Source organism: Zosterops lateralis (assembly GCF_965231275.1).
Source record: "Zosterops lateralis genome assembly, chromosome: Z".
Taxonomy (NCBI): domain Eukaryota; kingdom Metazoa; phylum Chordata; class Aves; order Passeriformes; family Zosteropidae; genus Zosterops; species Zosterops lateralis.
In genome coordinates, this window is record NC_139800.1 from 22,015,184 (window position 1) to 22,040,465 (window position 25,282).

The following is a 25,282-nucleotide window of genomic DNA, read 5'->3' on the forward strand; positions in this document are numbered from 1 at the left end:
CACGCCTCCCTCTGGAGTGCAAATCGCCATCGACCGCCCCGCATCCTCTGAGAGGGGCTCCGCTCCGCCAGGCGCGGCCTCCCCTTCCGTCTCCACGGCAACCGCGGTCCTTAGCAACGCGCCGCCATTGCACCCGCCGGGGCGTGCCGGAAGTGAGGCGCGGCCGCTTCCGCCCGGCGCGAACATGGCGGCGGGCGCTGTGGAGCTGCGGCGGCTGCAGTGGCGGCTGGAGGAGCTGGAGCGGCGCGTCGGCCTCGGCGGCGGGGGCTGCGGGCCGCGAAAGGTGCCGGGGGGGGAGCTGCGGAGAACGGCCGGGGGCGGTTTAGTGCCGTCCGGCGGGGTCTGGGGTGCCGCGGCCGGGCAGGGCCCGACGGCTCCATCCCCTCCTTGTGTGCCTCTGCAGGTGGCGGACGAGCTGGTGAAGGTGCAGGTGGCGCTGAGCAATATCGCCGGCAAGAGGGAGAGGATCAAAATTCTGTTTAAGAAAAGTGAGCGGGTCTTGCGGAAGGGGACGGATAGCGGCGGGCAGGAAGGGGAAGCTCTAAACCGTTTCGCTGCTCTAAACAAAATTACATTTCCCACACCTGTTTATTTTGGGCCCTTATTTCAGTTTATCTGGCACAGAAATAAGTAGCTAAGAGAGGTTTTTGTGATCGCGATCCTCCAACTCAGCAGTCGGGGGCGGGAAACAGGCGGCTGCAGCCTGTTATTTGCTCAATTTCCATCTGCTTGTGTCGGTGCCAGGATTTACTCTGCTTGAAATGCAGCCCCTGAAGGCTCTTGGAGCATGAGCTCCTGAAGTGAATTCCTGCACACTTGGACTTCTTGGGCATGCTGAAATAGCTCTGCCCTCTGTGTGTGGTGGGAGCAATAAGTTCACACTCAGTGGGCAGGTCTGGGGCTGGGGGGTTCTTTGTCGTGCAAATCTGCCTGTTGGCCACGTTTTGCTGTGTGTTGTCACAGGAGGGGCAGGGAGGGTTGTAGTGGTCCAAGTCTGCAGTGGGTGCTCAGTATAAAAGCAGAAACCATGTATTTGTGGATGATTTTAAGGACCTGGTTTTATCCTGAGGGTGGGAGAAAGCAGATTTCACTCACCTTTGATAATTGTTATCCAGACAAAAGGCAAGATTTCCAGCTGTCCCTAATGCAGTGTTTTCCTGGCTTGAGCCATTTGTCAGTTCTTGGTCACAGAGCTCCAAAGTCACATAGAAATTAATTAATCTGGGGGGGAAAAATGTTAGCTAAGTGAGCAATGTTTGCAAGGTAGTCTGGTACATAGTGGGAGGGGAAACTACTCTGTGAATTCCATAACATCTCCCCTACTTTTTGTCTCTAAACCTGTTTACCCGTCCAGTTGAAGATGTAATAAAATACCTGGACCCCCAGTACATTGACAGGATGGCTGTTCCAGATGCTATGAAGCTGCAGTTCATCTTGGCAGGTATGGCATGAAATAAGGGGAAACAGGAGGCTTTTGTAGCACTGCAAAAAAAATGTCCTTTACCTGAGATGGATCAGGATGGATTTCTTTCCTTCAGTTGTAAAGACGTGGCACGTCATGCCCTGTGGAGGTGTCAGATGGTTTGTACAAGGATGTCTGTCACCCTTGGTGCTCCCTGGGGCACAGCCACCCTGCAGTTTTATCAGCTCTGATCTCCCCCATATTGATTGCTCACTTTAGCCCCAAATTAATCAAAGGCTGGTAAGAAAAGCTGGAGCTAGAATGGTTTCCTCACCCCACTTCCAGTATTCCGTAGTCTGTGACAAAAGCAGAGGACATTTGGGTGTATTTCAACACCTTCAAGCCTTGTCCTCTTTTGACTCAAGGAATACAATCAACCTGTGATGGTATAATCTGAGAATGGAATTCTGTAGAATCATGGAATGTCAAAGGGGTGGAAGGAACCTTAAGGACCTTCAGTCCCAATCCACCCTGCGGTGGGCAGAGACACCTCCACAACTATCCCAGGTTGCTCAGACCCCCATCCAGCCTGGCCTTGAACACTGCCTTGAACACTGCCAGGGATAGGGCATCCACAACCTCTTGGGCAACCTGTGCCAATGTCTCACCACCCTCACAGTAAAGAATTTCCTCTTCCTCATATCCAGCCTAAATTTCCACTCTTTCAATTTGTACCCATTATTCCTTTTCCTATCATTAGAACTTGGTGGAGATTCTCCTGCATGAAATTGGTGTGAATCAAGACCCAGAGATAAGCAGCACAAAAGTGTAAATAAAGTCGTCAACAAGCCCCTTTCTGTAAAGACAGATCAGCTGAAAAAAATTCTGCTGTTTGTTAAAAGTCCAAGCAGTGTTTTGTGTTTATTGGTGTTGGTTCTTGTCCCCCCCAACCAGAGGAACAGGCTATTCCTGACCGCGCAGCCCTTCTGGAGCAGGTGAAGACCCTCCAGCCCATCTTGGACAGCACTAGTATCCAAGGTATGCACATTCTTTGGCAAGTTGGAGCTGCAAATGCCACCTGCTAAGCTGTGGCTTGTCCTGCTTTCTTTCTTTTCTCTTGAGCCTGAGACTAGAGAAGAGGACAGTTTAGAGGTACAAGTTTGGTCTGCTCCTGCCTCATGCTGCTCTAGCCTCCCTTGCAAGGTCAAGGAGGTGACAGAGTAGCTTGTGAAGCAGGCTAGAGACAGCACTTTGGCAGAGAGGGTGGAGCCTGACAAGTCATTCCTTCCTGTGAGCTGTTTTACATCCAGAACATCTCTGTTCCTGGCATAAACAGAGATCCTTTTCTGCTATCCAGGTGTTTTACTCTGATGTAGTTCTTGAGTTGCCCTTGCTGTGGGCATCCCTGAGCTCATGCCACGTGCAGGGTAGTTAAGTAGTTTTTTTTAATACTGTACAAGTTTTATCTGTAGTGTGAGACACTTGCACTCAGTGAGTGGAGTTCTGCCACGCTGTGTGCTCATGGAGGAGGAATGGGCTTTAGTTTGGGAACTATTCTCATGTGCTGTAAAACAACCCAAATTGATTTCTCCTTTGTGCTTCCAGCGGTTCCTGACCATGCAGCCAAACTGCAGCGGCTGTCACAGATCCACATACAGCAGCAGGTACTGTGAATATTCCTATCAATATTGACTAGAAGGGCACAGGAACCTTTTGCCAGTGGCTCTACTGACACCCCTATATTTGTAATTGCTTGAATTGATCATTCATGGCAATTTTTGCAATCAGAATATGCATACTACAATCTTAAAGACGTTTAAGTCTTCAAGGGGGAAAAGGAGCCAGGATTTCTGTCTATCAAGTCAGTCCAAGTTGAAAATTTACCTGCCGTAACCCTGCTCAAAACAGCTTTCTGTGACACGTGGGTTTAATCATCTTGAATTCCCCCATTAACTGAGACACTGAGGTGAAGCTCTGCGCTCCTCCAGTCTCCTACTCTCTGTTGACACGTTACCCTGTCCTTTCACCCCTTCCCTCCCTGTGTGAGCACTCCTGGAGCTGGCAGTGAGCAGCCTGGGCAGTTCCTGATGGTCTCTTTCAGCATTTTGCTGTGAGTTTCTGTTCTGGGGCAAGCAAAGCCTGGATACTGAGGAAGGCAGGCAGTGATACAAGGCTGAAGGCTTTAGTGATTCATGAGATCAGTGTTTGTGACCTTTGTCTTGATTGTGGAGACCTGTCCAGCTGCAGTGAGCACCCCCAGCCAGGACCTTAGCACTGATCTCAGTGCCTTGGATGAGTTTCCTGCTGTGCTGTCAGGGACTGGGAAGGGAGAGATGTCCTTCACATTATTTATTCCTTGTGCACTGTGGTTCCCCTCTTTGCAGGAGAAGCGTCACGATCTCACTGACAGTGTCAAGACACTCCTTGAGGATTACAATAAAATGGTATCCTTTGAACTTCAGGCCTGGAACAGCTGAACTGACCCCTTCCCCTGGGCTGATTCTGCTGGATCTCCAACCCTGGGTTTAACAGCCTTTCTGGTGCGGTGTCTTGTGTCCCTGTTCTGGCTGTGTAGGATTGCAGTGCCGAGACACTTCCCAAAAACAGTGGGTAGGGAAGCTCTTGCTTGGCAGTGGTATGTGGTGTTCACAAGTGCCTCTTGGACTCTCATGGGTGTATGGTGCTGTGCAGTGGCTCAGCCACTGGGTGGATTGAATCCATGTAGGCTTTCAACAGCCTGGTGCCCTGGGCCTCTCCCAAGGAATAAGGATTGGTGCTGTCAAGATGCTCCGACATGGGTTTCTTCTTTGCAGTTTCCACATTACTTTCCTTAAGTGTCATGTCCAGACCCTGCTTCTCTCCAAGCAATTTGTGCAATGGAATGAAATCCTGACACGTCTGGAAGTGGCCAAGCAAGCAAAGCCTGTGGCAGAGTGATGGCAGAGCTGGAGTGTGGTGTGCCCAGGACCCCTGTGGCACAGGTTGCATCCCACTGGTCCCAGCTCCTTCCTGCTTGGAGCGAGCATGCTGGAGTGACACAGATGGATCCTGGGGTAACCAGCTCTGCACGGAGCTGTGCCAGCCCCTAGTCAAAGCCACGCTGCTTAATCTGCCACTGTTTGCAAATCTTGCACTTCTCTGAAATTCATCTCGATTTTAATATATTGTAAAACCCCTTTCTGTGCTTACTGTGGGCCACAGTAAAGTCCTGGAATGCTAACTGGGTCTGTCTGTCCTGGATGTGAGGGCTGCTCCTGGCACAGACTGGGGTAAGTTTCTCCCACAGTCTTCCATTGTCTGTGCCCGAAACTGTTCCTGTGAGTTACCTGTGCCCAGGGAAATCTGGTCTCGTGGAACTTTTCTGCCTTGCCATCTCTGTGCTGAGAGAAGGCAGTGGCTTTTGCCTTTATCCTGCCTCTGCTTTCCTGAGGTTGCTGCAAGCCAAAGCCCTTGCTGGCTTTTTCTCTTTCCGGAGGGGGGGGACAAGCCATGCCTTGCCTGGTTTGGCCGTAGCATGGAGTTTCCAAGGCCATGCTTTTGCAAGGGTCTCAAACCCTTCAGGTTGGTGAGACACTGCCCAGCTGAGTGTGACCTGGGAGTCCTGCAGGAACAGGGCAGAATCCTCACAAGAACTCGGGAAGTTCAGTCTGTACTCCAGGAGTTGCCAGTCCCTGTCCTCTTACCTGATCAGCAACCTCGCTGGTTGTCCCACTCCCACTCCAGCTGCCTGAGGAGCTCAGGTAAGGGTGGGAGCTCACGCACCCCCTTTCGTGGACGCGCACAGCGAAACAGTGTCCGTGCCCGGTGCCGGCGAGAGCTGGATGTGCCGCTGGAGCCGGGAATGCGCCGGGCTCGCTGCATCGCCCAGGCCCGGCTGGTGGGCGGGGCCCTCGCGTCGCCCCGCCCGCTGCCCGCCCAGCCAGTCACGTGATGTGGGCGTGGCCCCGGCGCTGAGCCCCGCCCATGCGCTTGCGCGCGCCCGGCGTCTTCTGCCATCTTGTGTCGAAGGGCGCGCGGGGGCGGCCGCAGGTGAGCGAGGGTTCCGCGCGCCCCTGGGGTCTCCTGAACTCCCACCCCGCCATTCCCGCCATTCCCGCCATTCCCGCCTCCCGCTCGGGCCCCCCTCGGGCCGCGGCCCTGCCTCCCGGACCCCCAGACACCGGTGGCGGCGGGGGCCGTCTGGGGTTGAGGTGCTGGTGTGCCGCCGGGGCTCGGAGCGGGGCCGCCGTGTCCCTGAGGAGTGGGGGGTGCAGCGTCTGCCCGCAGCGGGACGGAGCAGCTGCGGGTAACGCAGTACTGCGGCCTTCAGCACCCCGCGCCGGGCGGACGTGTACTGCCCTGCACAGGGCCAGGCAGACTGAGGTCAGCATGGCACCTGCCTTGGCAGAGACGGCAGCTGTGAGACCTCGCCTTTCTGTCTTTTCCTGGAGGAAACCTTTTATTATTCCTGGAACCCCTGGCTTGCTATCTCTCTTGTGACATGCAGTGTTTTACCCTCAGCTTGTCTGGGCCGGTCCCCATGAGCCTGTTTCTGTAACACGAGGTGCTGCATGTAAACTGTGCTTGAACGCATCCTATGCATGTCCTGGTGAAGCTGCGGCCAGCATCCCTAAGTTGTGTTCTTGTTTGTTCTGTCTTCTCTTGAGACACAGCAGTGCTTTTTACATGACAATACAGCAGTATTATTCACGTCACCCTGCTTAGGCCCAAAATGCTAACGCTGTTATTTTCACAGCCTGCCGGCCAAGGCTCAGGCTGCCCTGTGGTAACATTTGTACTGTAGGTATGTACTTAGGAGGTCTGGGCTAATCTTTTGGTTATGCCTTTCCAGGATTCCCAGTCCTGATAGTTAAAGAGTGGCCTTCAGAGGAAAGGTTGTAGTTAACTGTGGTGAGAATTTCTTTGTGCAGCAATTACAGTGAACTGGGTGTTCATCGGTCCGTTTTCCTTTTCAGCACTGCAGAATGGAGAACTATAAGAAGACCAAAATTGTGGAGAAACCTTGTCCTCTTCCTTTCACTGACCTGCCTGCTGATATTATTGAAATGAAGGTGAAGGACGGGAGCAAAATTAGGAATCTGATGGGCTATGCCATGAGCAAGATGGAGCAGGACTCGGTGAGGCAGATTCTTTTCACTGGCTCAGGCAAGGCTGTCAGCAAGACCATCACCTGTGTGGAAATCATGAAACGAAGGCTCAAGGAGCTGCACCAGATCACCAAAGTGCTCTTCAAACAGATTGAAGAAATCTGGGAACCCATTGTGCCTGAGGCAGGCCTCGATGCCTTGACAGTGAAGAGAAACATTCCTGCCATATGTGTCCTACTGAGCAAAGATGCCCTGGATCCTCAGGAGCCGGGGTACCAGGCCCCAGGATCTTTCGATGCTTTCTGGGCTGAGACACTGAAAGCAGAATCACAGGGCCAGATGAAGAGGAAGCAGGGTGGAGGCCGGGGAGCTGGCAGCACAGGGAAGCACCCTCGCTCCACAGGAGGAATGCCAGGGGGGCCCTGAGGTGGCAGCTCCGCGTGTGGTCCAGGGGAGCTGCAGAAACCAGCCCGGGGCTGTGGCTGCACAGCTGCTGCTGAACACATGGGCTCGCAGAGGTGTGAACAGAGGGCAGGAGGAGCAAACTGTTATAACTGGGTGTGATCGTAGCTGTCTGAAAATGTGTTTTGATAAGTTTCCTTACCAGAAGCTGCCAGGCTGTACTCTTTAGGGGTTCGTGGAAGACAGGAATTGCCTCTGCTTGAGCAAGAACTGTTGGTGGGCTGTCAGTGAGCCCCAGCAAAGGGCTGCTAGCCCAGCGAGGTTTCAGGTGTCTAGGGGTGCAGCAGCCTGGGCAGTGGGACAGACCCCTGCCTGTGTGCCAGGTGCAGGTTGCTTTTTCCAGTACAAAGGGGAGACAGGACCTGATGTGGAATCCCCTGGCAGCTGCCAGCGTCACCTGGGCTCATGCACATACAGACAGCAGGGCACAGGGCTGGGCCAGCCATTTCTGTGCCTGAAGAGTCCTGCTCATCCTATTGGGGGGTTGAATGTAGGACTGCCAGGATACAGCTCCATCTGACATCATGTGCACGTAGCTCCCTTTGGCTCAGCGGAGCTGGTCGTCGTGGTTCTCTCTCCAAACAGGCAGCAGTCAACTCACATGTAACCAGCCTGCAATCCTGTGGCTCTGCAGCTGTCCTGGGGTGGTGGTAATGGGAAGCTCCAAAGGATCCTGTTCTTTCCCTTCTCTGCTCCTTGATAATGCACCAAGATGGCTTTAAAATAAAGGGGTAACTTCATGTACTTGGAAATTTGTCATGTCTTCCTCATCCCACTGGAGGTCACCCTGTAAGCATTGATGGTAGGGCTGCGGCTGCTGGCTGAAGCTCTGCTTTTCCAGTCCTCGTGCTGCTCTGTGTTTATTTCTCTCATGACTGTCAATGGACCCTGATCCAAGGGGAGGTTGATATCCAAATATTAACTTCCTTATACATCCAAAATAGATCAAGGTTCTGTTTTTTTCTGTGAAGCTTTTTGGTAACTCCCCCCCCCCCCGCCCCTTTTAAACTGGCTGGAACTGCAGTCTCAAAAAGACTTGTCCTGAACTTTGCTGGGTGAGGTAAAGGACAGTAGTTGCCTTCCTGGAGCAGGTCTGGTAAGTAATTCCAGCCCAGAGAGAAGGGCTGTTCCTGTGACAGCCTGAGCTCTTGGCTGAAGAAGCCCTGCTCTCACAGTGTCTTGAGCACTCCTGTCCTGCAGACTCTTCCCGCTCTTCCAGTGTCACTGCTTGTGTAGTGAGCTTTAGCTGGACCCAGGACTCTGCACTGTAAGTTAAAGGGTAACAGTACAAGTACGGAAGGGAGAGATTTCACCTAAGTGAGAGGGAGCAGGGCAAGTGCAGTGTGTTTGTTACCCGTGCAACCAGACCAGACTCCACCAGCCTGTGTGGTGCACAAACACCTGCCTTGCATCCAAACGAGCACCCAGTGGAGCCAGGACTGCCAGACTTACACACCTCCTCCTCCTGTTCTGGAGGTCTCACTGCTTCCTGCCCCACTACCTGGAGGTAGTCAGGGAAATGCTTGCACCTACCTGCTTTGCCGGGACATGTGAGTCCTGGGGATGGGGCAGTGTTAATCTGTTTTATCTTTGTGCTGTTGCCAGCTGCTTTTCCCTTACATCTAAGGAGGATGCTGCTTTTCTTAACTAATTAGCAGATTAGCCATAAATGCCAAGGAAGTTGCTCGAGTGTCTGATCAAATGGCTTCTGACATTTCAACTGGCAATGTGTCTGTGTTTACTCAAAACACCCTCAGTACAGAGCTGAGAGCCAGATCCTCAGGCAGCCTGTGTAACCCTCCCTCATGGCCGTGGCACGTTTAAAGCTGCCTCATCTAAGCTGCAAAGTGACTGTTATTTTTGTTTCACTGGAAGTTATCCTCAGCTGACTTGGTGGCTCTCCCTTCAGGAATGAGCTTTAACCCAGCCACCACACCCGTGGGTTTGGGTCAGCTGAGAGATGTCCCAGCTCCCTTGCAGCCCTGCCCTTCACCCATCCTTCATCTGCCTGCCTCTTCTCCCATGGAGACACACCCTGTGGGCATGCCTGGCTGCCGCAGACTCTGATGTTGCTGCTGTGCATATGTCTCACCAGGCATACGTGGGTCCTGGGTGTGGATTTTCAGAGCAATTGCAGGTGCTGATTCCTGTGTGTCTCCAGGAGCACCCCGAGGACCCCTCCAGCCCCAGGAGCCTCCTCTCTCCCAGCTGTCTTCTTTGGGTGCCATATCTGTGTCCTTCAGTAGGAGTAGCCATCTTTGGGGTGATGCCCCAGCTGAGGGCTTCTCTGGCTCCAATGGCCATATGGAAGCTGGCAGCTGTGCACGGGGTCAGGCTGCCCTGTACATCAGGATGAAGCCAGCTGTGCTGATGAGGCTGATCTTGCTCATATTCCCAGGGACCAGATTTTCCCTAGATGTCCCGTTCTCTCCTCTCCCTGGGTTATCATGGAGTTTTAAGCCCACCCCTGCCTCCCTGTAGCTCTTGTGACCCAGGAAGGACCCCAGCCCAGCCCCGGCAAGTCCATCCTCAGCATCCTCAAGCCTCGATGTGTGTGGGACCAGGCGCAGGTGTGTTCGTGTGTGTGCACGCAGTGTGTGCATGGGCGGGGCAGGCAGCAGCAGGGAGAACCAGGTGGGGGTCACCGGGCAGGGCAGGGCCGGCAGCACACGGGGGCAGGCGCAGCAGGACGCAGACAGGGCAGCACCCAGGGCAGTACCGGTGACGGTACCATGACAGCACTGGGGCAGGACTGCTAGCAGTACCGAAGGCAGTACCAGCGACAGTACCGCTGGCAGCATCCGGGCAGTACCAGTGACGGTACCGGGGCAGTAATGCTGGCAGTGCCGGGGCAGTGCCAGGGCAGTACCGGGGGCAGTACCGGGGCAGTAATGTGGCAGTACCGGGGCAGTACCGGGCCGGATCCCGGGCCGGGCCGGCAGAGCGCGCGGTGCCCGGCGTTGTCCCCTGCGCTGCTCACGTGGGAGCCGGGCGAGGGGGCGTGTCCCGAGCGGGGCGTTTGGCCAATGGTGGGCGGCGGGCAGAGGGGATAACCAATGACGGGGCGGGGGCGGGGCGCCGGCAGGGCCCGCCCCCGGTGCCGGCGGGAGGGCGCGGGCCGCGCGCGGGGCTGCGGCACCCAGGGGCGGCCGCGGCGGCTCCGAGCGCTCCCGGGGCCGCGCCGGGGCCGCTCCGCGCCGGGACCCCGCGCCACCAGCCCGCTCCCAGCGGAGCCCGGCCCCGGCAGCGCCGCCCGCTCTCCCGCACGCACAGGGGTCCCGGCGGTACCCGGCGAGAAGCGGAGGCAGGTGAGTAAAGCCGGGGCCCCCGCGGCGGGAGGGCGGAGTTCGTGGGACTTGTTGCTGTCCGGTTCCGGGCGTTCCGTGGTTGTCCCGCTCTGCGGCGTGGCGCGGTCAGAGGCGCCGGGGAACGCCGCAGCCGGGGCTCTGCCCGGCCCCAGTAAGAAGCACGGCGGGGGCTGCCCTGTCCCCACAGCTGCTGCCGCCTGGCCCCAGCCCGGCCCCGTTCTGGATGCGGGACCTCGCAGCGGCGGCCCGCCGGCAGGAAAAGGAGCTGGAGGATAGAGAGTAGACCGGAGAGGGGCCAGAACTGTCCGGAGTCACCCGGGAGTGCACGGGGAGGAGTGTTTGGGCCGGGATGAGGGAATGGGTCTCCCACTGGGGATACCTTCAGCTTGGTGGCTCACGCAGGGGATGAGGGGCAGAGCTAGGGCTAGAAAAGGGTGCTGGAAATATCCCCAAAACGGCACCTGACCTGGTAGCTGCTGTAGCCTTTGAACTCCAGCGGAGCTCCGTGGACCCTTTGGTCGCAGTCCTCTGGCATCCCCACAGCCCATCCTGAGGGGCTCGCACAGCCTGTCCCTTCATGCCCACGGTGACTTTCTCTCTTCCAGGTGCTGGAGAGAGAACAGTGATCCCTGTGTCCTCACTCCCCTGCCGGCGGAAGGGAAACGCAGAGAAAGCTTCCGTTGTGGTGTGGTGCAGCCCAGGACACAGCTGTGAGTGGCCTGATGGGGTGACACTGTCCTGCTGCTGGCCTGGCCCCATCTCCATCCCACTGCCAGCACCACGTCTGTCCCCTTTGTCCCCTGCCAATGCCAGCAGGTAGAGGCTGCACGCTCGATCACTCAAGGCATCCCAAGCTTGAGACCGGGCTGTGGGCCCCACCGATTCCTGCAGGACAGTGGCCATGGCGGCTGCTCTCTCCACTGGAGCGATTGTGGCAATTTCTTTTAACTGCATCATCGCGTTGCTCATCCTCATTCTCTTCCTCATCCTCTGCAAAGCTTGCAGGACCCCCTCATGTCCCAAGAAGACCCCAGCTTCTGATGTGGATGAGTCAAGGAATGAAGAGAAGTACCTACTGCAGCCCTGATCTGCCTGGGAACTGGGGTATCTGCTTGTGCTGAAGGAGTTGTGCCAGAGTGGATACCTGTGCTGCGACTCGAGTGCTGGACCAGGCACGATGAAAGCTGAGGGGACACCCAACTGCTTGCAGTGGCTGTGACAGGGGGCACAGTCCTTTGCCTTTGTGGTTTTGGTGTGTGAAGTTCCTGGAGTCCCCTCAGTGATGATGGGGATAGAGAAACAACTGATGGGGATATGCACCAGGGACAGTCATGCCTGTCCCAGCAGCCAGTGAGCACAGCAGGAGATCTACTTTCAAGTGCACCTCTTGTTTGGGAAGAACCTGTGGACTCTTCTCTGGTGCTCATGGCCTGAGACAGTGACAACAATGTTGCAGACCTGAGCAAAGCCAGCTGGAGACCTGGAGAAGGGAGGCAGCAGGGCTGGCACAAGTGCTTCTTCCCAGGCAGGCTGGCTGCTCCATGGCAGGGTGTGCCCAGTGGAACCTGAGCAGCCCCAGCCCTGCTGCCAGAGCACGGCTGCCAGTCCAGATGTTTGGGGGTGGCCCTGGGTGCCATGTGCCCTCAGCCCCAAGTGGGCATTTGGCAGATGTCTGCCCAAGCAGTAGGTTTAATGAGGCACAAGAGGGCCTGCATGGTCTACCTGACCATCCCTAGCCTGCCTGTCAGTCCCCTCCAGCATTAGCACCAATGCTACTAGGCAAACGACCCTCCTCCTCCTTCTCCTTCTCGCTGGGTGCGTACTCCTGCTCTCCTCCCTGCCTGCTCCCAGCTGAGGCCAGCCAGTGGTATTTGCCCTGCCTGTGAGCGGCAGATGTGCCCTTGCAGGCATCTCCAATCCCACTGAGAGCAGCCTGTGTGGCTTTTTCCTGGGGAGATGAAAGATATGGGAAGATGAGGATGCCTGGACAAATAGCTTTGAAGTTCTTTGACCCTGCCTGTTCCCTGGGGATCACAGTGGCTCTGTGGGGACGGATGCTGATATCTGGCTTGTCTGCAAGCCTGGCAGCTGCATCCCCCACCCTGCCAGTGGGTGCTGTGGGTTTTGGAGGGCTCTGCCTTGCCTTTCCTAGAGCCGAGCAATAGCCACTGTCACCACTGGCACAGCCACTGCAATAAGGGGACAGAAGGGTGGGGTGGGAGCGATGCCAGTCAGGGTTCCTGCACAGGCTTGGCCAGGCCTGGCAGAGCCTGCGGCTCCTCCTCGTGTCAGGTGTAGCAAACGCATCCTTCTGCAGCCTTGTTTTTACTAGACTAATAAACAGATTGTAGGACCCACACTGTGTCTCTGACCTCTACCTCGTGCCTGAAAGATCTGGGAGGAGGCGGCACAACCTACCATCCCACAGGGCTGAGGAGAGGCTGCCCCGGGGCTGGGGGCCGATGTCTCTGGAGGACTGTGGGTGGTTTGCTCAAGGATGGTGATAAGGAAAGGCTCATGTCCACATCCGTCTGGGACTTTTAAAGTCTGGGTGAAACCTGACTGGGTGTTTCCTGCCTGCCTGCCTGCCTGGCCTGGGGGCATGTGGGAGTCAGCATTCCCCAATCTCTGTGCCAGAGGCACTGCAGAGTTTCCAAGCTGTGGCCTTACTTTACAAGGATGCTTGTGGGAGACAGGCCAGCTGAACATATGGCGGACACCTGCCACCACACCTGTCTAGTGGCGTGGGTCCCCAGGCCTGGGAGCTGTGCACAAGGACCTGGTGATGACAGCCACTGCTCATCAGCATGCTGTGAGGCCACTGCTGCTCCTGCTGCCACCACAGCCTCGTAGCAGCTAATCCTCTGCTGCACAGGGAGTGGTGGAAGGCCCTGCAAACCCTGCTGCCCAGCAGTTCCCACAGGCACCAGCTGGGCAGAGGCACCCCAGCCCCACACCGAGGCCCCTGGGGAGAGGGGAGCTATGAACCAGGTGGTGACTGGCAGCTGCTGCCATGTGCTGTCTGGAGGCATGGAATGTCTCTCTCCCACAGTGCTGGGGCACCAGGCCAGGTTTTCAGGTATCCTCTGGCTTAGCCTGCCACCCCAAAATCCAGGTGTGGCATTGCATTTGACTTGCACAAATGCCTGGGGGGGCTACAGGTCAGAGCTCAGTCTCTTTGGTCACCACTCACACAGTGGGACTGGCTGCCATGAAGCTGCAGCCCTGAGGTTTTCCTAGGTGCCCTCCTGCCCTCCATAGGGCTCTCATCTGATGCAAGCCCAGTCAATGCTTAGGAAAACCAAGGGCCATGTGGCTATGGAGGGCCAAGTGTGATGATATTTGACTAACCCAGACATGACTGGACACCACAGCTCTCCCAGCTCTCAGTTTATTTGTCCAGGCACAGAGGCAAAGTGTTACTGCTGTGCAAAAAAGTGGGCAGCCGGGGCCCGTGGTTTGCATGCCAAGCAGGCACCGATCAAAGCCAAGCTTGTTTGGCCAGAGGCTGCCCACAGAGTCATCATTCCCCCCTCTCACTTCTCATCCTTGCTCCCTGGCTCTCTCACCAGGCTAAGCAACTTCTCCAGCTTTGCTATTTCCACCTCGGGACCTTTCTTCGCCTCCTGGCCTTTCTTCTCCTGCAAAGAGACCAAGCAGGATAGAACTGTGAGCAGGAAGGAAAGCAGGAATGAGGAGGGGTCCAACACATGGAGGGCTGCTGGAGTGCAGTGTCTGAGCTCTCACCCCTCACTGGAGCCTCATCCATAGAGGGATGCACCTGCCCATCCTCATATTTCAAGCCTAAGGTGCCATGAGATGTGTGAAACTCCTGTGAGCTGGGAAAGGACACTAATGAAGTGTTCAGATGGGAATGGGTGTGGATCTGTTGATCCACAGTGACTCAAAGCCTCTTCCGTCTCTCTCTTCCTAGACCTTCTTAGCCCCATGGGACTGGACCACCCTCTAAGCTATGTCCCCAAGCTGTAGGTAGGTGCCAGGTGTGCAAGACTGCTAGGGCAGTGACAACGGTGCAGATGTCCAGACCTCCCCAAAACAGCCCCACCATGCCCATCCTGTGGAGGTGTTCCTGGGAAGAGGCAGCCACAGGAGCAGGGATCATCCCTTTTGCACCCAAATGACCTCTCCCAGGAGGGCAGCTGGGTGTTGAGAGCCCCTAAGCTGGTGGACAGAAGTGACTCAGTGCTCTCAGGTGTTCTCTTAACTCCTCACTGAGGCTTTCCTGTGCCTGGAAACACTTCCGTGTCAACCCTGATGCACATCCCAGCATGGGCAAGGAAGACAAGCACTACCCACAGTCCACTAGCACCTGACCCAAGTATCCCACAGACTCCTTGCCTGAGTGCTAAAGCAAACTACCAGAATCTTGAGAAAAATCAGCACAAGGGAAAGAGCCTGCCTAGTTCAGCCCTCACTTGTTTGGGAGCAGCAGGAGCTTTCCAGGCCTGGCAGAGGGTGATGTCCCTGTTGAAGCCACAAATTCTACTCAGTGCTTTGGGGAGAACATGTTTCTGCTGTGCTATGGGCTGCAGCATTGCTCTCAACAGAGTTCGGCACTTTGGGAAAGTGATTAACTGGGCTTAGGCTCTCCAGGTTCACATCATGTAAGACACAGCTGCAGCATAGGAATTTTCCAAGGTACACTGAGCCCACCAAGCCCTCCTGCAGCTGAGCATCTATGCCATGGGATTTCTCCAAAACAGCATCCTCACAGTCACCACTTCCATCACGAAATGTTGCCTTTCACAGCCTTTCCCTTTGCCAGCCTGCTGGATTCTGGATTTGGTGGGATACCCCTGCTGCGGGGCTGGGGAGCTCCTCTGTGTGCAGCATGGCTCTGGGCACCCCGGAAAGCAGCTGCCAAGTATAGGTGAGCAGGAGGGCTGGCACAGTCTGGCAGGTGGGGTCAGGAGAGGTGGCAGTAAGCCTCCAACACTGCAGCAGAGCAAAGGGAAAGGAACATCCTTGACCATGCTTGGAGGCAACCTACAGGAAGCTGCTGTACTGGCTCTTCTTGGCATCCCCAAAGCACAGCCTCTGCTCTCCATGCCCTCAGAAGGCCAGAGGAGCAGCACTCAGCATCAGAGGAAGGAGACTGCCAGCTTTCCACTCTCCCCACTTAACAGATCAATTCTCATCCCGCTGAATCAGCCCCGCTAATGGCCACAGGTGCAGCAATTACACACACCTTCCCTTCAGCACTGAAGAAATGCCAGCACACAACATGGATAAAGTTGTTAGCCCGCAAGGATCCTCCCTGCATTTCTCTAGCATTGCCGAGTGATGACAATGCGCAAAGAAATCCTGGGGAATCCCTGTGTCACCTCTCATCCCAGCCCAGCACAACCTTGATGGAACAGAGGTTTCCTAAGCTGCCGGAGAACACTGCTGAGATGAAGACAGTCCTGGAGGTGGGATGGGGACAGGGATATTTGGAAATCCCTCTGCTCCCAAGAAGGCAGCCCCACTGCTGTTCTGATCACTGGGATGAACCCAGGTTGTTTCATTTACTGAGTCCATTGGCTGCATGCTAGGACAGTGCTGGTTTGTATTAATGCCAACAGGTGGGCAGCACCCTTTGTCACTCTGGTCTGGGCACTGCGAGTGATATTTGTAATAATGGCCCACACCACAGCAGAGCATGTCTCTGAGTGAGAGCCTTGGGGTAAACAAAGCTACTTGAGGTATTTCAGGACTTAGTTATTTCTGCAGAAAAGCTGCTTTACTGTCTGACACTGTTCAAACCCCTCCCTTTGTCACTCTGTGACACGTACAGCACCACACAAGGGCCTTCGGGACAGGCAAAACAGGCATCTGCTTTGCTCAAATGGGAAGAGTGAAGCCACCTCCCACCAATCCATCCCAAGCTCTTTGATCTCTCCACTGGTAGGGTCAGGGAGAGTCCCTGACTGATGTCCTGCAGGCCCATGGGGACTGTGTCTAAGCCTTGCTGAATTCACCAGCCTCAGGCAAGGCTCAGCTCCTAGTCACCAAACTGTCCCTAAAACTTTGACTTTTACACTGGCTCAGCTCCTTTGGTGCTTCTGAGCACACTGCAACAAAGCCACATGCAAGCCTGTAATGAGCCGTAACTGAACCAGAGTCCTAATTTAACGCCACATAACCAAGAAAACAAGACGACACAGGGAATGAAAATTATAATGTCCTTTTGGGGGCACTGGAATGGAAAGTTTCTCTTTATTCTGTCATCTGCTTCTCCCAGGGCACTTGTGCTTGTAAGCTGGCTAGGCCACTGACGGCACCAGCACAGCACTATAGGATCTGCTTGGATGCACGTGGCAGCTTCCTACAAATCCAGGGGCTTTGGCCGCATCAGAGCTTTGAGGAGCAGTCCTTCTTGGAGCAGAGCTATCGCAATGTCCCGGGCACACAAAGGCGATGTCTCATACTTCCACATGCAGCTGCCGAAAGGCTCTGCCTCCAGCAGATGCCACAGCCAGGTGTGGAGAGGGCACTCTGCCACCATGTGTGTAGCTGAGCCTGTCCTCCACCTACACTTCTGCTTATACCACATCGATAGGGCTCATCAGGAGCTGAGAATGAGTCAGGGCAGAACATCTTCCCCATGAAGTTGTTAGATGCAGAGCTGAGATTACATGGGAAGTCTGTCCCTGAAGAGCGTGTGGAATGGGTATTGGAGCTGCTCAGAGCAGCATTTACATCAGCTTTATTGTTAACTACTTCCAACTGGAGAGCAAAATGTTCCTGTTGCAATGGTGATGAGGAACAAGGCAGGAATGCTTATGGCAGAGCCAGAAAAGGTGCTATGTGGGGATGGACTCTGCTGCGCCTACAGAATGTGACCTCAGGGAGGAGAGATGGGGAAGAGACCCCCTATTTGTGTCCATACTGTTATATTTGTTTATAGGTTTCTGATGGCCCGTAGACTCCCTCTACCTCATGTCTGTGGTCTTATCAAGCAGGGAAACTGAGGCAAGGGGTTCAGGCTTACTGGCAGTGTGCAGGATCCTTGATGGTCCTCTCAGCTAAGGGTGAGTACTGGCACTGGAAGTGAAGCAGGAGGTGGAAGATGACTGAGGTGAAGCCTCAGGAGGAAGGATGGAGTGAGGACTAGGACCAAGATGAGGATGAGGACTGGCTGCTTGAAGATCCCTTGATGCTTAGGAGCCTCAGCCCCACCCATCCCCATGCTGGCACATGCTGAACTCTGCATTCAGGTTATGGGACTCATTTATGCTGGAGTCTTGGCTAAGGCCTTCATTCCTTAGTTGAACAAGTATAACACTGAGTTAATAAAACTCTCCCATAAAAGCCGTGATGCTGACACTTTTCAGCTTCTATGTCTTTTTCCCATTGGTGGAATAATCATAAAACATCTAAAGTTTGGATTAAGCAAGGCCAAACATGTTGATGTTTTAAAGCAGCAAGGAAATCAACCACGCTGACATGAACATAGTCAGGAAAGTACCCACAATTCCCTTGAGAGCAAAGGTAACCCTTTACTGTGGCCAAGGGGCACAGGCCTGTCTCTGCCCTGGTGTTGTTGTGACACTGATATCATTCCTTACATGATGAACTTCTGGATACAGTCATGCTGGAACAGGATCTAGACATTTTTTAAAGTAGTCCAGTGACCTAAGAACTGGTTTCCCATGCACAAGGGTTTAAGCTTTTACAGAGTTGTTTTGAAGGGGGTGAGAAGCTTCAAAAAGACATCTAAAACTGCTTATTATCCTCAGTGGGAAGGGGCACACAGCCTGCCAGCTGTTTAGAGGTGTATTTCTTTGGGACATCTTTTCTTGTTCCTTCTGCTCAGGTTAAGGTGACAGCTCCAGAATAAGGGCTCCTCCATTATCAAAACACACTAGTGACTGGTCTGGTGAACTCAATGAATGAAAGCAAAAATGAAGCTTCCTTGGAGCTTTTCTGTGAAGACCAAGGAAAGGCAAACCCCTTCATGGAAACAGAAAAATTTTCCTCATCATCTCCCTGGGCCACTAACCAAATAATAATAGGATCAACAGGAATATGATATGAGCTGCAGCCCTGAAGCCCCCCAGATCTACCTCATTATAGCCCTATTGCAGCCCAGTGCTGTCATATGGAGGTTGAGTTATGCTGTGCTGGGGATTATGTCTGTGCTAGGTCCACTTTTGGGCTCTCACAGAGTCCATTTACATGCAACAGCAACATGCTTTTCAACCACCGAGAGCCTTGAGGCACACTCACAGCCTGATCTGACAGCATCACTCCTGGCTCATGGAAGAATTAGATGGAAGGAGACTGAAGAAGACTGGAGATAAGGATTTAGGCTTATTCTGCTACTGTTTGGAAATAAATGACACAGTAAACTTTTTTTGCAGGGAATGAAACCAGCAGAAAAGCCCAGAGGATGGTTGGGTCATTCAAGTGACAGCAGCCACACAGGAGCACTAGCCTCAAGGATGGTCTTACCTCCAGCTTCAGATACAACCTGTACAGTTGAGGGCAAGCATCACCCCACCTTGCTCAAGCTCACATCCTGGCTCAGAGACCTTGCCTGGAATCTTCACTGGCCCACACCAAAGGACAGCAGAGCACATGGGTCTCAGGGCCCCAGCTGACCTGCTTTTGCTTGCTTGAAGTCACCATTTAAATTGGCCAAGTCACAGTGCTGGGACCAGCCTGTGGCTCAGCAGCACAGATCAGCCAGGAAAGGCATGGGAGCAAAGGACATCAGGACATCCAATAGGCAGGAAGTGGAAACAAAACTGGATCAGACCCGGAAGCAGATGGGATTGTTACTGGAAATAAACCAGAAGGAATTGGGCAGGGCATGTGGGCAGGAGTCACTTGTCCATAAATAGTGGGTAGCTGCCCACAGCACACCACAGAGCTGGCCAGTTCACAAACATCCATTGGAGAGGGGAGGGAATGCCTGATGGAATGACGGGCTCTGCAGTAGCAGTGAGCTAACAGCCTGGTCAAATCCATGGCCATCAGGGAGTACAGCCTGTGCATCATCACAGCTCTGTGCCTGCTCTGCCAGGGGCTGGCTGGGACTCCACCTCCTTGCTCACCTCCACTGCAGTGTCCTCTGGCCAAGCAGAAGTTGTGTGTAGTGGTGTGTGATTGAGTTTTCTGAAGTTTTGTATGGTTTTTGTTATGTTTTATATTTGTTTGGAGATGAATTGTTCCTGGTACCCCTTCCCCTTAACCTCTGATGGTCTCCTCCCTGAGAGACACTGTCAATCACCTTGTTAGATCTGGAAGATTTGAAGCTGAAAGCCCTAGTATTCGGTCTGGGTGAGGGGGCAACACCTTTTTCTTTTGTTCTGTTAAGTTCCCCTGTTCTGGGTCACACTCTCCCTTACTAGCTATTGGTTCTGGGTTCCCCTCTCTGGGGGAAAGCCCACTCAGGTAAAAAGGGGCCACCCGAGGCTGAGAGCCCGTCTTTTGCACAAGATTCAGCCGGGACAAGAATAAAGCCTTATTCCACGCCTGCTAGCACGCTCCTGCCAAAAATTCCAGACCTGCCAAGAACTCCATCATATCACCACAGGGCAAAAGCTGGCCGGTGGGCAGCCCTGAAGCAGTGATAGTTGTGCACACAGCAGGAGCTGTTCCCTGAAGAATGTTTGTTCCCTGTTCTTGCTAACTCTAGAGCCTCAAGCAATGTCTCTTACAGACCACTAATTTAGGCACCTAAATTTAGCCACAAAAAGACCACATTTAACATGAAAACTTCAATGAACAAGGCCAAGCTGAATGCAGATTTGTCTCATAGCAGTCCTCACAGCTCTTCTGAACTGGGCATTACAATGATTTGTTACTTCCTTCTGAATTTATCCCTGTACCAGCTGCAGAAACCCACTGAAACCATTTAAAACTATTGGTCTTCTGTCTTTTCCATTGTCTGACACAAGTTCAAAAGAGGAATGTTGTCATGACCCTCAGTTCATTAATCACCAAATAAATAGCTTTAAAGAGAAGGATGAATTTTAAAGTTATCTTAAGACAGTACGGGTCTGAAATGAGCCAATACCCTTAATTCTGCCCTGCACAGATGTTGTCATTAGAAAACATCAGCAAAAGGGTTCCAAGAGGGCATACTCTGTTTTGTCAGCTTTGAAGATAGTTTGGCTACACTCTAACTGTGAGCTCTGGGTGTGTGAGATGAAGACAGCTTTCTTTTTGGTGTCATCAGCCTTCGTCGCTGAGATGAGCCAACATCTGTAGGCTCTATTTGAATAGAACAGGCTGGTGAGAAAACCAACTCTTCACAATATACATGGAAAAGATTTCCAGTTGTATCACTTAAGTGACTTGTACTAAGCACTGAGAAAAACCATTGTGGGCTCATTGTGCAAGGCAATTACCCTGTCCTTCCACACTGAGACCTCCTGAAGGAGAGAGTGGAATAAAACCCTTAAAAGCTTTTTCCTCAAGCCTGGAGTCCTGATGGTGCATACTATCACTGGGATAAGGACAGACAGAATGGGATGCCCTTTCCTTCACTACACTGTGGGGACAGGCAGTGCATCTCCCACTCAAACCCTGAAACTAGTCCTAATGGGTTCAGATTTTCTGCAGTGCCATTTGGCTCATCGGGATGGGGATCAATTATTTTAAGCAGCTTTTAACTTTTTGGGAATGCCACGTGTTTATAATGGCATGGGATGCAAAGGCTAGGGGGCATTAGTGCCCAGTGTTTTAGCTGTGGGATCTCTCAGACCCAAGCAGCAGGGAGGAAGGAAATGAGAAGGGGATTTTAGTTGAGATTGTCCCTAAAACCCACTAGACGGGCAATATCTTGTGTTGTAGCTTGACTTCAAATATTGCTGCAATTCCAGTGACACCTGGACACCAAACCTCAGTGTAACCTAAACAATCCAAAAGCTGACCAGGCTTCCCTAACTCTTGCACCTACCATGAGGGGCCACATCTGCAGCACCTCTTCACTTGGGTTGGCAAACCTGACATGAAAGGCTTGGGCATACACAGCACCCACAGGCACGTACATCAAACCCATCCAGAGGGATAAAATCAAGGATATGCCCTACGGAGTGCAGTGACCCCAGCTGCAGCTCTTGATTCCTGGCAGGCAGCACAGTCAGCCACCCAGCAACAATTCCTTATCACTCAGCATCTCTCTGTCTTTTTTTTTTTTTTTTTTTTTTTAATTATTACTTCAGCTTTACTTTAGCATTTTGGCATGCCAGCTCAGTAAGCTGTTAGAGCTTAGAGTTTAATAAAAGCAATCAAACACGGATGTGAATATGCAGCTCCTGCAACTCTTGGGTACTGCTGTTATATCATAGAGCACAGCATCTCATGAGAGAACATTTGCAGTTTTATGAACAGTATATTTTTAAAAGTTGCAGTTTTTCCAATGCCTTTTTCTCTGGCCACCATTGTTAACTTATACATGTCTATCTTGATCACCTTTTAACTGCTTAAAGTCCAGACACTGTTTTTCTTTTAACACAGCACCTTCTTTAATTTTTTTAAATACAGTTCATAAAATTATTTGCATAGGAAATATATTCTTGGTTGCTACTTATATGGGAGCATGTGAACATACCTCATTTTGGAAAAATACAAGTACATGGGAAAACAGATTTTGCTATTATTAGAAGTAAAAATAAATGTCCTTGCTCAAAGAAGCCTCATATGTAATAACATAAAATGCCAATGGCACGAAAGATGTATTACAACAGATTCTCTTCTTCTTATGAAAGAACTCAGTCTGGAATTTAATGTCAAGTCACATTCCTCTCTTTCTCTTTGCTGCTGTCCATGTAGTCAGGGATGCTGCAGAAATTGCACTAGATATTTCAGCCATGTGAACAATTTTGTTATCTCAACAATGCATTCTCCTTGTGTATTTTTTGTTTAAATCACAGTCACCTGGGGCAGAGCTAGGAGGGATTAGTCCACTAGTGCACTCTTGTCCATGGTGGGAGCAGCTACTCTTAAATGGTTTCTGACAGATGCTTGTCCAGTCCTTGGGGTGGCCAGCACAAGAGGCCCCAAGCAGTGGATTGTCCCACTCTGCTCCCTAAACCTGCACAGGCGTTTCTTTTGAAATCCCTCAGGAATGGTGCTGCCAACCCATCTCTTGGAGATGTCCATCGTTATGTCCCTCTTACACCCACTGAAAGCATCTCCCTAAGCCTTTTCCAGCTGTCTTGTTACCTCAGAGCACTGCCTTCCTTACCCTGCCAGCCCAGGATCTCTTTGGAAGTGCTTGTCTCTCTAATCTCCCTGCTTACAGCCTCTCAGCTGGCTGCACTGTCCTTGTTGCTTTCCTGCTCCTCATGTCCCTCAACCCTAGTACCCAGAACTGGAGCAGAGGTCTTTGCACTGCAAAGCATTGCAACAGAATCAGATTATGTTTTCTGCTCACACCTCTCCTGCCTGTGCTCTCCAGTACATCTCTGCTCAGGTAAGTGAGACCTTTTTCTGCTCACCTCCTCAGTCAGTTATTCCAACCCCCATTCCCTCTCTTGTTTGCCTCCATTGTCACCGAAGTGCATCCTGTTTACTTCAGACTGAGTCTCCCCATTTGCCTCAGATTAAATGACTTGCACAGCTCCTCTCCACCTGCTGTACAGGAAACAGATAGGCAAATGATAAATGCCATGCAAACATTCCCAGGCCTGGGAACCAGATACACTGTTAGCCTGGACAGAGTGGGACGTCACCCTAAATCGCATCAGCCACGACTGAGTTACGCTGCAGCATGCAAATCAGGGCTTAAAAGAGGTCACCGAGGAGCTGGACATGGGACAAGCATGGGAAATCCTGCAGCTAGAGCTGTTGTTCTTCCCTGGGATTTCACACAGTTATGGCAGCTGAGAAATCCCTACCTGCCCCACAGACAGACAGGGCCCAGCTGTCAATCCCACCACAGTGCCGTATTGCCCTGGGAGATCCTGAGGATAGCCGGTGTCAGTCCTCTCCTGGAATGGGCTTGGCACAGTGCTGGTCCATGCAGGATGTTTGTTGCTGCCTGTTGAGACATCTGCCCTCTGAGCCCATGTATACTGCAGTGATGCTGAGGTTGTGTTACACACTCCTCATCCATGTTCACTGACCCAGCTGCATCGGACTGTCCATAAGAGTCTGAACAAAAGTTGTGCAGAGACCAGGATTCAGACTGATTGGATTGCAAATGCAGGGCCCAAGCACTGCATATCAGCCAGAAGCAGACAGGATAAAACTGTGCAGGAGAATTCCAGCAACATGCTGGGAGGCAGCTCAGAGAGTGCTCCTCTGGGGCACAGGCACCCATAGAACCACTTATTTCCTTCTGGGAGACATTGCCAACAGTGTGCTGATATGCCCTGACCTGATCAAAAGCTGCTCTGCAGGAAGGAACCCAGGATGGACCTGAATATGGGCTCCCTGGCATGCAGTGATGGGGATGGCAACAGGGCTAGTGTTGGAGATGCTCCTGTCCCGCCAGCAGACCCAGATTACCCATATGCACTGGTGACAAGTCCCTACCTATGCCTTGCTCTGACCCTGCCACCCAGGAACAAGGGGTCCTCTGGGTCCTGTCTGAAGACAAAGATAAGGTACACTCTGAATAAAAAGCAAATCTAGGTTCTGTGTTCACATAAGCTGTTCAAGCAGGAGGCAGCCAATTTTAACAACAATCCAGTCTTAAGATGCTGATCTGGCTCCAGCCCAAGTCTTTGTACTAAGCTCCTTGACATCCTGTTTAGAAAAGCATTATTAAAATCTAATTGCTTCATGCATATATTGCTGTTTTAATTATAACAGAAGGAGGAGAGAGAGATAGAAGCAGTAATCAATCTCTCTGATACTAATACATTTTTGAAGAAGGAACTGGCCATAGGAAAAGCCAAGCCAACAACCTCTGTGGAAACCAGAGGGAGATATTCCTAGTGATTGTCCACACTGCCAACAGTACAGTCTCAGTGTGGTCAGGAGTGGCCTCCCTAAAGTGTGCTTTGCTTTGAGACACTGACTAGGATTCTGCACCTGAATTAATTTTACATGTTTGCTGCTGTGTCTCTGTTGTACCAAAATGTAATTACTTCAGAGCCATAGACCAGTTAAACCCATCTGCTCAGCTGGCTGCTGAAACTAATGGATATTCTTTGCAACAAAGTAGTGCAAAATAGAGGCATACTGGAAAGAAAATTATGTAGAAGTCATCAAGGTCCTTAAGGCAAGCACTTCCCAAAGTAATCTCTCCACTGCCAAGCAAGTCCCACGAGTGTCAAAGACAGAATAAGGTTAACCAGCAGCTGGAAATTTCAGCAAAACAGCAGCCAAGATGGCAGAATAATTCATCTGACAAATAACTGCAGATGAAAGGACTAGAGGGGACCTGTTGACAGAGGTTAACTGACATTGATGCACATCCTTAACACTAAGTGGGTAGGTCCACTACAGAAAAATTCTTCACCAAAAAATGCTTATCAAGCACTGGAAGAGGCTGCCCAGGGAAGTTGCAGTGTCACAAGTGCTGGAGGTATTTAAAAGATATACCAGGGACATGGTTTAGTCATGGGCTTGGCAGTGCTGGGTTAACAGTTGGAACTATGACACAAACTTGGTCACAGTAATGTCTCTGAAAGCCTCAAAACACCAGCAAGCATGGCCTGATCCTTGCCTCACTTTTTGTATTGCTGGAACTGGGACAGATGGACATGGCTGGGGCAATGCTGCCAGGCAAACAGCCACCATTCCTCCTGGGGGCCCTTAAAAGAAGTATCTCCTTGGTGGAGATGGCAGAGATCTTGTTGCATCTGGATACCACTTCTGGCTGCAGATTCCAATGGCATAATCAGATCATCATCTCAGGAGGGGTCACTTCTTCCCAGGCTCTAAGTTTCCATTCTGATCTGAGCCCAGGCACTGACTCCTGGTATCACTCTGGTGTCCTGGTGTGAGGAAATCCCTGAAACTCAGATGTGTTGACAGGCTGCAGGCCTGGGGGGAACTAGTAAGGACTGAACAAGAACCTGGTGATGTTTCCAGAGTGCTCAAGATGACAACCAGAT

General features: G+C 52.5%; 4 protein-coding genes across 6 annotated transcripts in view; 3 read left to right on the top strand and 1 right to left on the bottom strand.

Annotated features, from left to right (window-relative positions):
• Positions 1–159: 159 nt before the first annotated feature.
• On the top strand, positions 160–4,622 carry DCTN3 (dynactin subunit 3). Its single transcript, XM_083883418.1, has 7 exons — positions 160–283; positions 404–488; positions 1,355–1,441; positions 2,357–2,440; positions 3,008–3,066; positions 3,787–3,846; positions 4,250–4,622. The coding sequence occupies exons 1-7, from the start codon at positions 185–187 to the stop codon at positions 4,337–4,339; spliced, it is 564 nt and encodes a 187-aa protein (XP_083739544.1). The 5' UTR covers positions 160–184; the 3' UTR covers positions 4,340–4,622.
• Positions 4,623–5,366: 744 nt separating this feature from the next.
• RPP25L (ribonuclease P/MRP subunit p25 like) lies at positions 5,367–7,695 on the top strand. Its single transcript, XM_083884053.1, has 2 exons — positions 5,367–5,431; positions 6,358–7,695. The coding sequence occupies exon 2, from the start codon at positions 6,367–6,369 to the stop codon at positions 6,913–6,915; it is 549 nt and encodes a 182-aa protein (XP_083740179.1). The 5' UTR covers positions 5,367–5,431; positions 6,358–6,366; the 3' UTR covers positions 6,916–7,695.
• A 2,490-nt stretch (positions 7,696–10,185) lies between these two features.
• Positions 10,186–12,603, top strand: ENHO (energy homeostasis associated). Its single transcript, XM_083883045.1, has 2 exons — positions 10,186–10,259; positions 10,865–12,603. The coding sequence occupies exon 2, from the start codon at positions 11,161–11,163 to the stop codon at positions 11,344–11,346; it is 186 nt and encodes a 61-aa protein (XP_083739171.1). The 5' UTR covers positions 10,186–10,259; positions 10,865–11,160; the 3' UTR covers positions 11,347–12,603.
• Positions 12,604–13,647: 1,044 nt separating this feature from the next.
• Positions 13,648–25,282, bottom strand: part of DNAI1 (dynein axonemal intermediate chain 1) — a 139,520-nt gene continuing 127,885 nt past the window's right edge. For all 3 annotated transcript variants that reach the window (XM_083883044.1, XM_083883043.1, XM_083883042.1), the window contains one exon: positions 13,648–13,900. In XM_083883044.1, the coding sequence (XP_083739170.1) occupies positions 13,796–13,900 (105 nt within the window). In that variant the 3' untranslated portion in view covers positions 13,648–13,795. The remainder of the gene's footprint in view (positions 13,901–25,282) is intronic.